This window comes from Oryza brachyantha, chromosome 12, assembly GCF_000231095.2.
Source record: "Oryza brachyantha chromosome 12, ObraRS2, whole genome shotgun sequence".
Classification (NCBI taxonomy): domain Eukaryota; kingdom Viridiplantae; phylum Streptophyta; class Magnoliopsida; order Poales; family Poaceae; genus Oryza; species Oryza brachyantha.
Genome location: NC_023174.2, coordinates 4,670,825 through 4,687,044, shown reverse-complemented (window position 1 = coordinate 4,687,044; position 16,220 = coordinate 4,670,825). Strand labels below are relative to the sequence as shown.

The 16,220-nt window shown below is 40.9% G+C and overlaps 1 protein-coding gene across 1 annotated transcript; it reads left to right on the top strand.

The window, feature by feature from the left end:
• The first annotated feature begins 7,508 nt into the window (after positions 1-7,508).
• On the top strand, positions 7,509-15,688 carry LOC102716748 (probable aspartyl aminopeptidase). The gene is made up of 11 exons (XM_006664390.3): positions 7,509-7,670; positions 7,784-7,922; positions 8,112-8,190; positions 8,308-8,510; positions 10,058-10,130; positions 12,807-12,893; positions 13,025-13,180; positions 13,989-14,162; positions 14,531-14,605; positions 14,699-14,839; positions 15,190-15,688. The coding sequence occupies exons 1-11, from the start codon at positions 7,595-7,597 to the stop codon at positions 15,409-15,411; spliced, it is 1,425 nt and encodes a 474-aa protein (XP_006664453.1). The 5' UTR covers positions 7,509-7,594; the 3' UTR covers positions 15,412-15,688.
• The last annotated feature ends 532 nt before the right edge of the window (positions 15,689-16,220 follow it).

Sequence of the window (16,220 nt, the reverse complement as noted above, 5' to 3'; positions counted from 1 at the left end):
AGCGGGTTGGGGTGGGGCGGCGGCGGTTGGGGGAGGGGGGGAGGAGGCGGACGGCGGAGGCGGAGCGCAGGTGGTTGGTGTGGTGCGGTGTGGATGAGGGGAGGGCGTTGATTGGGCCAGGTCGGCCGATATTTTTTTATTTTGTACAGTACTTGATTGATTTTTTTTATTTTGGACTTGATTTGATATTTTTTGGCTGATTCTTATCAAATCATTTGGATTTTGTTGAAGCTTATACTCCCTATGTCCCAAAATTAGTTCATTTTTTAGTTTTTAATACCACGTTTGACTTTTCGTTTTATTTAAATTTTTTTGCGATTAATATTTTTATTGTCATTACATGATAAAATATGAATATTACTTTACGTGTGACTTTTTTTAAGTTTTTTTATAATTTTTTTAAATGAGACGGATGACTAAACGCTACATAGAAACCAACGAATAAAGTCCCTTTCGGACGGAAGCAGTACTCCATTTATATTTTACAAAGAAAAGTGCTGGACATGGGTTGTTGACGGGTGATACACGAGTACGGTAGTTATTAGGCGTAGGGTCAGTCTTGTAAGATTGTCAGCGAGAAGAAAGACATGGATTTTTATATATAGGTCCAGGCACCTGGCGATGAGTAATACCTACTTTTGTTGGATAAGGATGGTGTTGTCTTTATATCAATCTCATATGAGCACGATGTATAAATACAAAAACCATAATCCAGTCTACAATTATATTGGTGTAGAGCTTGTTCATGATTGTCGCTCATTAGATGATTTCAAGATTCTCCAATATTGACTCAATAGGATTTGTCTTGTCTAGCTATTGTCACATCCAGAGTTTTATCCTAAGCCTTAATTCGTAAAAGAAATTCGTAAATAATAATTGCTTAATGAACTCAGAAAAAAATCTCTATAAAGAAAGTAATTTAATTAAATCGAGGTTTGCAAATCGATTAACTGGATTTAAACTCAAATTGAAGAAGTATAAAATTTGACCAAACAAATTAATTTAAAATTCGGCAAAAGTGGGGCTTTCCTTTTTCCTCTCCTTTTTCTTTCTTTTTCCCTTCCTTCTCAAATTGGGCCGAAGTTCAATTTTCCTCCTCTCTCTTTTTCTTTTTCCTTTTCTTTTTCCCCTCTTCCTTCCCGGGCCGGCCCAGCCGAGCCAGCCTACCTCCCCCGCTCGGCCGGTCCAGCCGATCGGCCGCCCCCTCTCCCGCGTGCGCGCCTCTTCCCTCTCTCTTGGGCCGCCGCTCGCCCCAGCACAGCTCGTCTGCCCGCGCCCGCACTAGGTCCGCGCCGCCTCCCTCCACGCCGCGCCGGGGTCAAACCGGACTCCGCCGCCGCCGCAACCGCAGCGCAACGGCCGCCGCGGGATCCGTCGTCGTGGCCAACCCGGTCTCCAACGACCGTCCCGCCCTAGCTGGCGCCCCTCCCCTTTAAATCCCGCCTCCCTTCGCGCATCGCCGCCGGTTTCCCCCACTTGCACCCGAGCGCCGCCGCCTTCTCCTCACCGATCGATCTCGCCGTCCATGCCTCGCCGCCCTCGCCATCGGCCGTCACCGAGCGTCCCGTCGCCTCGTCGACTTGCTGCCGCCCCGTCGTCACCGGCGGGCATTCCCAGCGTCGTCACCGCCTCCTTCGTCCCTCTCGCCATTGCTGACCCATCTCGCCCTCCGTCGCCGATCTCGCTCGCCGTTGGCCGTCACACCACGTCCCGCCTCGTCGCCAGCTCGTCGCGCCGCTCCCGCCACCGGTAACCCCCTCGCCGCTTCCTCCTCCCCTCCCTTTTCCTCTCCGCGCATCACCGCCGAAACCGTCGCCGCCGCCGCCGCGCGCGTGTGCGCTCCGGCCGTCGCCGCCGTCTCTCTGCCCGCCATCACCCTCGCCTCATCAACACCGACGTGATCCCGCCGTCATCCGTGCATCGCCGCACCGCCGCGCCCGTCGCGCCGTTGTCGCCTCCCCGAGCCGCCTGGCGTTCTCATCGTGTCGCCGCAGTGCGCCGCGTCCACTGCCGGCCGCCGTCCTGCGCCGTTGCCGTCGGTCGCGTCGTCGCCGCCGTGCCCGCCATCGTCGCCACCGCCGAGTCGCGCTGCTGCCCCCATCGTCGCGCCGCTCGAGTCGCTCGTCGCCGGCCACGCTCTCCTCCCCCTCTCTATTTCCCTCTCAACGGCCGGAGGGTCCCACCCGCTAGCCTCTCCCTCTCTTCCTCTCGGCCGGGCCCACTGGTCGGCCGACCCACCGCCCTCTCCCTCTCTCTCTCCCCTCGGGTCCCCACCCGTCAGCCCCTTTGCGCTCCCCCTCTCTCACCGACACCTTGGGCCCACTTGTCAGCCTGAACCCTCTCTCCTCTCGGGCTGACGTCAGCAGCCCTATTAATTACGCAATAATTGATTTAGGACTTTTCTGTTTAGTTAAAAAACCCAGAAAACTTCTAAAATTCATATCTAATTCATCTAGTCTCCGTTTAGGTCCATTCAAATTTCATTAAATTCATAAAATTGTCAAGAATCATTAAAAATACTTTCTTTTACTGTTTCACTAGAGTTTGTGCCTATTTTATTTATTTTTGTGCTTTGTCGCTTAGATTTGGACCCCGCCAAAGAGCCGGTTTACTTTGAGATTGTCGCCGAAGTTCCCTAGGGGCCAGAGCAAGGCAATTGACACTCATCTTTGATCATATTGAACCTATTCTTGCAAATTCTCCGCTTTATTTATTCAAATATGCATTGTTTTAATTAAAGTATTTACTGTATCTATTTTCGGGTAATCCTTATTATCATGTCGTTGATTATCTGACTTTATTCATGTTAGACCAGGGGTAACTTGAGTAGAGTTAGGCCTAGGTTAATGCTTAGTCGTGCTTAGAACAAGTAGCTCATGGGATCACACTTAATCATCACTAGTTCTGGATAGCTGTTAATTATGATTCATTACCCGGTTCGGGTTAATGTCAACTAAAATATTGCTAATGGTGGGTTGTGGGTGCATGGTTTTGAGAGTCGCACCCATGGCAATTAAGGACCGGTTCACGGGAAACCCTGGAAGTAAGTTAGTGCTAACCACATGCCGAATAGGTAAGGTGGGATCTGGAGCATGGCTTCGAACTATTTGATGTACCAAGGTAAGGGTAGGCATGATGGAGTATGGACGGACAATCGTGGTGTAACGAAAGCCTCTGCTGCTTTCGGATCTACCAAGGCACAAGAGGGGACTACCCGACTTGGTGTAAAGGAGGGAGTGAAACCTGAAGTGCGGTGCGATTGAATAGGGAGGGTTATGTGACGGGTTCTATCACGGTCTCCTTTCCGGTATGCCATGGTGGTATGTCGGTGCATGTTCAAGTGTAGTGGAGTCGTGTCTTGTGGGTACAGTAGTACACCTCTGATCAGAGTATAATCTATTCGAATAGCCGTGCCCACGGTTATGGGCGGACTCTCAGCTTCACTGTGATTAGTGAACCTTTAATGACTTGGTTAAACTAGTTTTCACCTGGGACTACTGCAACGTGGTGTAACGTTGAGTAGTGGTTGGGCCTGTCGCAACGTGGTGTAACGTTGGACAGTGTTGTGGTACTTTACAATTATCATTTATGTATTTATTCTTTAACGTATTTAATTACTTTTATTCAATTTACTCTCTGTTATTTATTTAAATGTTGCTTTATTGCAACTAACCTTAGCATGTCCTTGATGATCCCTATGCATCATTTATTGCCCTATTTTTCGTGCTACTTATTGAGTACGGTGGTTTGTACTCAGCCTTGCCCAATTTCCCCCTTCAGAGTTAGAAGTGGAGTCCGATGGAGGAGACTCTCAGGAGTGAGCTGGTCTACCGTCGAAGCTTTGCTTGTGGACTGGAGTCGTACCCGCTGGAGCTAGTCTACTTTCCTTTCTGCTGCATTTTCGTTAGAATAAGTGTCATTTTCAGTTGTTTCTAAGAACAATGGTTATGTAATCAACATTGTCTATTTGTGTATCCTGGCTAGTCCTGGACAGGGATTTTAATACACAATTAAGTTCAGAAATTCATGTGAGGAATTTCTGGGCGTGACAGCTATCTTGTCTCCCATCTTCCAGGGTTTTGTGTTTTTATAGAATCAATTGCTCTATTGTGCAAGTAGAACTAGGGAGGTGCAGATGAATAGGAACCAGGTAAAACATCTATCTTGTCTTCCATCTTCCAGGGTTTTGTGTTTTTATAGAATCAATTGCTCTATTGTGCAAGTAGAACTAGGGAGGTGCAGATGAATAGGAACCAGGTAAAACATCGTATTTGTTTCATTATTTATGATTCTTTCCTTGTTTGTGTGGAACTTTATCCATATGTATGGATTTCTTTTTACGTAGGATTTAGTATGTAGTATTCTTACCGGAGTAGATACATATTTATAGAGTATCTCATATTTATGGTAATGGCAGTGGTCCCCGAACTTAAACAGATATGTCATCAATTTAACTATCTCAACGAGTCAACTTTGGAGTAGGATTACATAGTTATCATTTATCCAACTAAGTTACACCGATACCATTGACCCTTTTATCTAAGCATGTTGCTTTATAATTGGTTATAATATCTAAGTGGAGTTCAGAAATTAGTCTAAGTGTATGCATAAAATATCGACATAGTACCAACTTATTTTATCTATTTTTCTTTCCCATGAAATATTTGGATAAACATATTAGCAAACATTGATGCCATCAAGCATTATTGGGCAGATTAATATAGATATTTAAATATAAGCGAGTAATTGCAATTATAGGACACACAATAATTTTTGCATACTCAGATGTACTTTGTCCATAATTATAATTTTTTAATTTCTCTTGTTCCACCCGATGTTAGGTTGTCTTTTATTGTGTATATTGTCCTGACTACAAAAATACATTGAGTGTTCTGGGCAATACCAAATATCTTTCTCACGGTTGCATTTAGCCAAAAGAACATAATTGAGGCAATGTCCTTTATCGGTTCAAGAGCAAGAAATTTTTCTATAGTACTCGGACAATACGTACATATGTCATAATTTGACAATATGAAAGTCTTATTGTATGTGCCCCAGCTACTTCAATATTTAAAGTGATATATAATATGCAAATAATCAAAAGCAACAAATCTGTAGGGAACTATGTACACTATACACATACATACATACATACATACATACATATATATATATATATATATATATAATCAATTATATAAATATGTTAGGCCATGTTTTTTCTTGAAGCTTTTTAAAAAAAATCATTTCTAACTATATTCCTTGTTTTCCACAAATACCCTATATGTTCGGGCAAGACACACTATGCGATGTCATCATTCTATGTTTATGCCCATATAATCATCTTAGATGTCATAGGTAGCACCTCAAGCCCTCCATTTGGTAAGGGGCACCTCCATCTTTGTTTTAACTAGTCGAGACAGATGACATGAACACAGTCTCATCAATTACGTTGGATAATCTGACCAGTTACTTTTGCAATATATTGTCTGATAGTTTAGCAATAACACCATGGCATATGGTATGAACGAAGTCTTAGGCCTTCCGTTGTCGATTAAACTTGTGAAAGGCACAAAGGGATTTGACATCATCCTTAAAGAGCGGAAGTAGAACATCTTAGTGTTGGGCTAGTTAGTGGTACAAATTCGATGTCAGCAAGAGGCCAATGCCATTGGGCTTGGAATAATTACTGACGTGGATTTGGTGCTACCATAGCAATATTCCTAGCGCCAGCTGGTATGACACGGAGATGCTCTACTTCCGCGTCTTCATAGATAGCTCTAAGTGTTGACGCTGAAAATGATAACAACGTATCCACGAAGGCATGAGAATCACTTCTAAGAACGTTCCAGTGTAGGAACTAAATTCTTAGATTGCTGGACGTGCTAGTTAGTTTGATCCTATAACTGACAAGATATAACATAGAAAAAGGCAAACGTAAACCGCTATCGGCCAGATAGCTGATACCATTTCAGGACCCTAGCCGATGAGCTATATGATCGGCTTTACAGGAATTTTATGGTGACAGATGAAAATATGCCCAATCGGCTGAATCAAGGGTTGGATAATTACCGAATAGCTCTACCAACCAATTAATCTTAAAAAAATCGGACTTAACCAAGACAGTTTTAAGATTAATCGACTGATCGGACCAATCTGGTGTTTATCGCACACACAGTCAGCAACCGACAGGAGACTAAACATGGAATTCGAAGTAAATTGGAATGCTATGGTAATTACTAACACAAAACAATAATAAATAAACGCACACATAATTGCGCTAGATCTAGAAGATCGGACTAAACCAAGATAATTCAAATCTAATCGTAATCATGCATGAAATCAGTAAAATATTGCAACGTATGAGTAATCGGATATCAAACTAGCGTAATAAATCAATCTATTTACTAATCTTAGCCGATCGTATAGGTTCCTACAGCCAAATTGGACCAAACTTACATAGATCGGACCAAACCGAGACAATATGCAGCTAGGCACGATATAACTATAGGAAACATGAAGATCAATAAGTTTAATAAATAAACCGATGAATTACTTAAGATAATGCTGGCTAGAACTCCAGCGATAAGCCCTCACGAGTACTTGATCCAATCTGACAACACAAACCTAGCCAACTAGATTGATCGGACTAAATCGAAATAGAACTAAGTTGAACAGATTCATATTGACAAATCGAATAAAAAACTCGCGAGGACTTGATCGAGAAACTATCACTACTTCAAACTACAAATAGATTAAAGCAATAACAACCCTTAGATAGGTTGTTGGTCAGCTAGAGAGGAGATCGAACTAAATCGAGATAGTCATATTCTAGCTGATCAATAGGTTGACAAACACGAGCTTACATTGCGAATCTGACAAACCTCGTGCTGAGAGCTTGCTCTGTTGAAAAATTTGGTGATGTGCCGAAGTTGAATTGGATGAACCGATTGTTGTTTTTACGAAGCCACGTGATAACCTATTTATATCCTGAAATCTAACTAACCTAACTGGATATAGATCTGTATTAACAACTAACCTATTACACACAAATTCTAATTAGATATAAAATCCTAAACAAACTCTAATTTACAAATAACTCTAAATTATACGGACTCTGATTAGTTCCAAATCTATATCCAAGCTTTTAGGTCCAATCGGACTGCAATCCTTATTCGATTCAAACTCTATCGGCTGAATCCATATCAACTTCAACTTATTCTTCTAGCCTATTCCCTTTCGTGTCCGATTCGGTTTCTAATCGTGCATTAATCCATAATGACTATTTTCCAAAAACGGGCGTTAACACTAAGGTAACGATTTAGTTTTGGAATAAGTTTTTGACACAATTGATTGTTATTCTAAGTCTAGAAATGGATAAAATCATCAAAATTTCGGTCTTATCAAGATATCTAGACTCTCTAATTCATTCATCTATTCAAAAATCGGTATGATTTGGAACTAGAAATTTGTCGCTAGTACTGTATACTACTCACTCCATACGATAGATTCCCACGAAAAATAAGTATAGCAAAATACCATCATCTCCGCGTCTCCGACGGTCCGACCCATCGATCCACCGCCGCCGCCGCCCATGGCCTCCGTCGCCCCCGTCGTCTGCGACCTCGTCGACTTCCTCAACGCCTCCCCCACCGCCTTCCACGCCGTCGGTACGCGCGCCCGACCGATCCACTCACTCCTTCCTTCTTTTCTTCACTGGGACTGGACTGGACTGGACTGACGTGGTCGCCTGGCACTTCCGCGGCCCGCCGGCGGGGACCAGATGAGGCGAAGCGGCGGCTGAAGGCGGCGGGGTTCTCGCAGCTGTCGGAGCGGGAGGAGTGGGTGGGGCTCGAGCCCGGCCGCAAGTACTTCTTCACGCGCAACCACTCCACCATCGTCGCCTTCGCCATCGGCGCCCAGTGAGATCCGCTTGCCTCCACCCCCCTCATTTGTCCCTATCTTACTCACATCTCTTAGATTTTGAATTTACCATACTCTTGTTTTGTAAAAAGAAACACACTTTTAGTAGTTTTATACGGTTTTGTGGTGGATTATGTAAGCCCTTGTTTCATTGTTTGTGGATTGTTGGCTATGTTGATGTGTTGTAGGTATGTTGCTGGAAATGGGTTCCATATAATCGGCGCACACACCGACAGTCCCTGCCTGAAGCTCAAGCCCGTGTCCATGGTTGGTTTTCATGTTTTAACTCGTATTAGTACTACTCCGCATTTGATTTATGTTTGAGTTAATGATGTGATATAAGCTTGATCATTTGATGACTAAATCCCGCGTCTTGCCATGCAGGTAACAAAAGGGGGTTATCTTGAGGTTGGAGTCCAAACTTACGGAGGTGGCTTGTGGCACACGTGGTTCGATCGTGATCTCACTGTTGCTGGTAGGGTGATTGTACGGGAGAAGAAGGATGGTGAAGTGTCGTATGCACATAAGCTTGTAAGAGTGCAAGAGCCAATCATGAGAATCCCCACTTTGGCTATTCACCTTGACAGGTTGGTGTTAGCAAGTTATCCATTAATGCATTTCGTTCTTGTAAAGCCCATGAAAGTTGGACCTACATTGAATTTTAGGTCGTAATTTTGTTAGACGGTTTGATCTGTAGTGGTAGATTAAAACAGTTTATAAGATAGATTAAACCATAGGTCACATATATGTCCAACGGCCTGTTTGATTTCTCTTGGCAACTCATCTATTCTATGTACTATCCAGTAGCAAATAATGAGTTAACCTTTCTTAAAAATTTGAACTGGTGATAACAAATAGATCCAAATTGCAGAAGAAACTTTTTTATTGTAGGGGATAAACAACATCGGGAGGATAGCTGGTCAGCTTTGGCTTGATTTGGATGAGAGGAGAACTCTAGGTCGGGCAGAACTTGAGAGATATCAGAATAATTATGATTCATTGCTTAATGAAAGCAGGTGCGATCCCATCCTTATATAGATGAAACGACCTGACCGTTATAACAACTCAGTCTAATCTCCTAACAGACTTCCCTGGCCAGACCAGGTATTGGGTGTTGTGGATCTTGGCATCCTAGCCTAATGCCCATGTCAAACTTGCTTGTGATACCAGCTTGGCACTGTCAGTATTAACTTAAGCTAATTAGCATCAGAATAGAAATCTAAACCTCAACCGAACAGAATCACCACAAAAGCTAACTGAGCCATCTACTCAGATGCCTAACTAAAAACATACTGCACCAATTTACAGGAAACTAAAACTAATACCAGCATAGGAATAGCTGGCCTGGGATGTGCTTGCTTAAACTGAACAGGGGACATAATTGCACCATTGATTACTAGAGAGATCATGCATACCCAGATCATGTCCATTTGCTCATTTCGTATTGAAATATTTTTACAGAAATGACATTATCTTCTTTTTCTTTCAAATTATACCTTACTCTTGGTATAGTTTTTGCATGGTATCCAATGCTGAAAGATTTATCATGCTAATTGGTTTTCTGAACTTTAGATATATATTAAGGTAACATAGCTAGCAGTTTACATGTATACCAATGGTAAATGTGGATAAAAGCCCTAGCTTTTAGCATCTTATGTAATTGACGTGCAACACATGTAAATTAATTAGCATTCATATATTAATTTTAAATGGACCTTTTGAAAATAAATCACTATATGTAATTAATGTACACCCTCTGCATTTTTATTTAACGCCGTTGACTTTTGGGTCTACGTTTAACCATTCGTCTTATTCAAAAAATATAGTTATTAATTATTTTTTTCATGATTTGATTTATTACTAAAGCAACTTTAAGAATGACTTATAATTTTGCATATTTGCTAAAATAAACTGAATAAGATGAACGGTCAAACGTAGATCCAAAAGTCAACGATATCGAATAAAAAAACGGAGGGAGTAATATTTTTGCTTGTCATGCTAGCTTGCCAGTAATTTGACAAGTTACTCTCACCATGCAATTTACTTTCCATAGAGCAACCTACACTGGACATAATTCCTTTTTTTATACTGTTATTCTTTACAATTACATTGTCTTTGCTTAAATTATGTACAGGACTATCTCCTCTGAAGGTTTCAAGATTAACAACCAGAGTCATCTTGTCCCTGTGCTGGCCACATCTGTTAAGGTGATTTGATTACAATTACTAGGATCTGATTTGAGTACATTCCATTAATATAACATGACAAGTTAGGAAAATCATTAATAGCCATTCTAGATACACTCCAATCATCTCCATGCCAAATAAACGAGCTTGACAAAGAATGTAAAGCCCTGTGATGAATTTGGCTTGTTCATGCACAATATTGCATTACAGTTGCTAGGACTAAACATGAGATTAATAACATCCAAATCAAGCATCATAAATTTGTTGGCTTACGTAGCAATATTGTATTATACTAGAAAAGGTGCCCGTGCGTTGCAACGGGAAAAACCTACTTATTTAGAATCATAATACTCTCGCTTTACGTACCCCACTCGCAAAAATCTATCCACACTAATAAATAGGTTATTGAAACTTAATACGGCATGTATACGATATGACTTACCATGTAAAAGGTTCATAGATATAATATATATTAGAAACTCTTAAGAAAAATTGAGGACCCAAAAAATTCGGTATTGCTCATGAATTAAAATCAGCAAGAGGTTTCATATATGGGAAGAAACCATAGAAATATTCAACGATTTTATAGAACAAAAATCACAAAAAAAATTGCACGCCCTAATGAAGACTCATATTGGGTTGCATGTGTAGGAGTAGGGTTGTGAAAATTAGAGCTCCATCGTTCTATTAATCAGTTCATCACGAACGTATAATGGAAATCAACGTCACCAAAACTAAAAATATTAGCAGAATTAAAATTAGTAAATTAAGATTGGGAGCAACAAAATTTAACGCACACGTACGGCGATGGCGATGCTGGATAAGCATCAAAGAACACACACCAAGATAGATGTAGACATGACCGAAATGACTGAACAAAAATTCGGTCCTTCAGTATCTAAGACCGAATTGATGACTGAATTTCAGGGTCTCGGTCCCAGTATTATCGGTTCGGTTTTTTTTTCTGCTCACACCTACTGAGGTAACATCCAACACTAAGGTGAGCTTAAGCGGTGTTCTGGCTATAGCACAGGCTGAAAAAATTCTCTGCATATGGGCATGAATGTTGCTCCTAGTGACATAGCAACCAACTAAAATAAAAAGGTTAAAACAATACATTCTGCTGGGCCCTAATTAGAAACTTTATGAGCATATAACTCTGTAGATGACAACTAAACTTATAACCTGATTTGGAAAAGAAATTGCTAAATGAACAGAATAAAAAAATACCTCATAAATGTTATCCCTGAGTTGCCTACAAGTATAGTTTGACGATCCTACAGATACGACATGAGGCTGTTAATCAGTCATAAACTTCAAAACTCGCTGCTGGTCATTCTTCATCTGCTGCTGCTCGGCAACACCTTGAGATCTAACACTGATAGAACCCGCATATAGAACAACAACCAATTCTTCAGATGCATCTAACATTACAAAAGTGGTTGCTGGCTTCCCAGGACCCACACCCACTCGCTCGATCCCAACCCTGTTATGCTCTAAATGATGCTACTGTATGTATACACAAGCTGATTCAGAACTCTCTTGGGACCATATTAAACTAATCTCGATCAGAGTTATTCCTCACATAGCTTACTAAACTAAACCAAATAAAATAAAATAAAATAAGGAAAAGAGAAAAAAACAGAAGAAAGATAAGAACAGAGGAGAAAGAAAGCGGGAGGAGGCAGCCGCAACAGTCGTGACCAGGAGCACGCGGTGGAGTGGGCTGAAGAGCTCCCAAGCCATCGCCTCATCCGGAGGGAGCCCCAGCGCGGCCGAGGCGGCCCTGTAGCGAGACCCACGCGTGCTGCCTCGGGCTCGCCGGCTCGGCTTGGTGCACAGGTGGCTGAGAAGGCCGAGGCGACCAGCGGGGAGTGGTGCGGTGCGAGATGACCGGAGGGGAGGGGAGCTCGCGACGGCGGTGCGAGGCGGGTGGGGAGTGGTGCAGGGTGAGGCAACCGGAGGGGAGAGGTGCTAGGCGACCGGAGGAGAAGCCGAGGCGATGGGCGGGGAGTGGTGCGGTGCGTGGGCTGTTGGAGGCCCATGCGCGGCCTGGTCGGCCCAGGTGGCGACGGACGAAAATACCAGACAGAATCGTTACCGCTTTTTATAATAGTATAGATTTGTGTTGCCTGATCCATCTTGTGCTAAAGCCTCCTTATGTTCAGTCGCTTGATTGTCACCAATTTTACTCACTTTGTTATATCCATTGAAGTAGTTGGTCCTTGGAATCAATTTTGGAGTAAATATTATGTTTTCTTTGGGTGAAAAGACAAACCAGTGACTAACCTTCTTAACTGGGCTCAAAAGATTTGATGTAGCACAAATGAATGACAGCCGCTGTTCATATATATTGAGGATACATTGTGATGTTGCATCTACTGTGTATAAGATGCTATCGACATGGTACACCATGTATTATTTTTTTTATCTTCTAAATTTGAATGCAGAACTATATTATTGTCAATTTCTACAAATTATTACTAATGGATTTCTAAACATTAGGATCCTTTTTGTAGTAATTGTAACACTTGACCTATTGCATCCACGAAAAATGTTGGCATGATACTGAATGTATCGCTGGCACTTCATTATGTGAAACTTATATGTATGGACTTCCATTAGAAGTATGGAGATGTTGCTAGTTTTTATTTTCCTTTCAGAAGGCAGGTCTTAATTGAGTACGATATTTTGCAGGATGAAATGAATAAATTAGTGGAAGAAAATGGTCCAGAGGAGTCATCTGGAAGTGAGAACATCAAGCATCACCCACTATTATTGCAGGTACTTCTTTTATCATAGACTATATAGTAATTGCATTGAACAAATTTGTTCTCAAATAATACATATCAATATCGTCTGGTTCCAAAGTAAGTTCTTTCTAATGATATATCTTGCTTTCATTTTTGTTGCAGTTCATCGCTAAAGAGGCAAACTGCAAGCCTGATGAGATATGCGACTTTGAGCTGCAACTGTGTGATACACAGCCAAGCATTGTTGCAGGTGCTATGAAAGAGTTCATCTTTTCAGGAAGGCTTGACAATCTTTGCATGTCATTTTGTTCATTGAAGGTTTGTCTTTCTGTTTTCAGTTCACCTATTGTTCCTACAAGTATGAATTTTCTTACTTGACTCTAGTAACAACTTTCCATGCCACCTCTTTATACTATAGCTTAAGTTTGTGTAGAATCTAGCTCGTTACACCACTTTTGAGTGATTTATGCTGTTCTATTTGCAAATCTTATTTTCTGTTACAGGAAGAAATTACTTGCATGCTAGCCTTTTGCAGGATAAATTTTTAATTTTTTTTAAATGTATCAAAAAGCACTATTTTAGCTAGTATGAACTTACGCTACTTTATAACCTTTTAAACTTATTTTTTGAAATTTACTCTATCCCAAAATATAGCAACTTCTAACCATGAATCTGGATATATAGCCAAAATGCTTATATTTTTGGATGGAGGGAGCATCTAATAGTGTTATAAGAATGACAAAATGGGAGAGAAGTAAAACAAACAACGATACCAAAATTAGGCAGTAAAATTTGCTACAACTAATAGCTCATATTCTGACCTTTTATTCATTTCTTTTGTATACATGGAACCCTGCTTGTTTCATGAATCTCAACTGTTTTTATTGAATGGATTAGCGACTTAGTGTCCTTTAGAATGCTATAATATTTTTACTTGCTACATTATGTTTTCATTTTGGATATGCTGCTCCATAAGGTACCTGTTCCATAAAGTACTTGAAGGTACTAAAGTTAGGTGCATCCATTTTTGAACAGAACACTAATTAGTTCCTTTTTTGTGACGACCAATTAGTTATTTTCTGTTGTGCGGAAATAACATGCAATTACTTACCCTATACTGTTTCAGGCCCTAATAGACTCAACTTCTGAAGACTCTCTTGCTCATGAATCTGGTGTGAGAATGGTGGCTCTATTTGACCATGAGGAGGTTGGATCTGATTCAGCTCAGGGAGCTGGTTCTCCAGCCATGTTAGATGCTTTGTCAAGAATTACAGGGTCTTTTAACTCTTCGAATGCAAGGGTACTAACTGAATTCGTGACCCAAGACTAAAGCTTTTTTGTTCCTGTTTCAGTCAGTGACCAAATCTGTTACTTATTTCATGCAACCATATTATTTTTGTTGACCACATACTTTGTTGTGGTTCAAAGGATTGTTTATAGGAGTGTTGCATATTTTTTTTTTACATTTACTAGTCAGATTCAATTATAAATTGATTAAGATCCAAAAAAAAAATAGGGTGAGAGTTACTGAAATAACCTCCCCATTATGCGTGTTCTTCTCTTATGTGAAATAATTCATCATATAGCATTATAGTTTTTACACCAGACTGCTTACTGTCTGTGTACCCATTTTGGTTTACATTATGAGAACCTTCTTTTAATTTTCAGTTGCTAGAAAAGGCTATTCAAAGAAGCTTTTTAGTATCTGCAGATATGGCACATGCCTTACACCCCAATTATATGGTAAGATTTTCTTTGAAGCAGTATCTGAGATTTGCATATGTACAGCTACAATTAAATTCAACCTTTTGAACCACATTCTATTTATCTTTGCAGGACAAGCATGAGGAGAATCACCAGCCAAAATTACATGGTGGACTTGTGATTAAACATAACGCTAACCAACGATATGCAACAAATGCTGTGACGGCATTTATTTTTAGGGAAATTGCTGAGAATCACCATCTACCTGTACAGGTTAGTTCATGTGTGAGGGACCCATGTGTCACAGCTATGAAATAGTGGTTTCTTCTGAATTAATCAAACTGTCATAGTTACTTCAATGTTTATTTGATCTTTGCATCCTTATTATTTTAACTTCAAAATCATGTTTGACTAACCTATGGTTATTTTTTCTCTGTTTATCGGGTTAGAGCTGAATAAACTCATTTAAGCTCCTGGACTGGTTATGTTCCACTTTATCAGGCTTTGACCCGTTGCAGATGTATATGAGCAACATAAATCATGACATAATAATACCATCCTGAGCCACTCTTTCATGCATCAGTACAGTCTAATTTCTGCATTCATTTTTTTTATTTTTGCAGGATTTCGTTGTTCGGAACGACATGGGTTGCGGTTCAACAATCGGCCCAATACTAGCCAGCGGTGTTGGTATTCGAACTGTGGATATCGGAGCACCACAACTTTCCATGCACAGCATCAGGGAAATGTGCGCTGTCGATGATGTCAGTCACTCGTATGAACATTTCAAGGCATATTTCGAAGAGTTCACTGAATTGGACAGCAAAGTTAGAGTAGATTGCTAAGATGAAGTAGGGAACCATCCTGGGTCAGCCCACTGGTGGTGTTGCTGTGACATAATGCTGCATTGTTTGACAGCAACAACTAATGCAAAATAAATGAAAAATAAATTGGGTTAAACTATTATAGTAGGAACCATATGGAGATTTTTTTTTGGTTTATGACTAGTTTAAATTATCAAATTTTTAAGTGCCGTCGGAACCTGATGTATTTTGCTCGCCCGTAGAATTCTGTCGTAGTGGTCCCAAGGTTAACTTGCAAGCTAAAAATCGTGTGTGTTCATGTTGAGAGCACTCATGCATGTTTTTTTACTATGATTTTTTTCCTCGTTCTCTCACACCATCTAGTGAAATAATTGTGGAATCTTCTAGGGATTATAACTAATTTTTTTCTTAAACATTAATTCCTTTTCAGCTATGGATCTCAATACAGAGTGGAATTTTGACATTTTGGCCCTTTTGAAAAACTTATTTTATAAATAGACCCGTGAAAAAACTTATTGTACAAATAGAGCTTTTTGACCGCGCCAACGTCATTAGCGCCGTCGTTGTATAGGACGGCGCCAATGATATTGGTATCGTCCTCCAAATGATTTCGTTGAGTTCGTGTGGTCCTATACAACGACGGCGCCAATGACATTGGCGCGGTTAAAAAGGTCTATTTGTGCAATAAGTTTTTTCACGGGTCTATTTATAAAATAAGTTTTTCAAAAGGGCCAAAATGTCAAAATTACAGCAATACAACCACACATAGATCTTATTATTTCACCATAACACAGCCCCTCTCTGACCCTATTCCAGTCTTGACCCTTCTA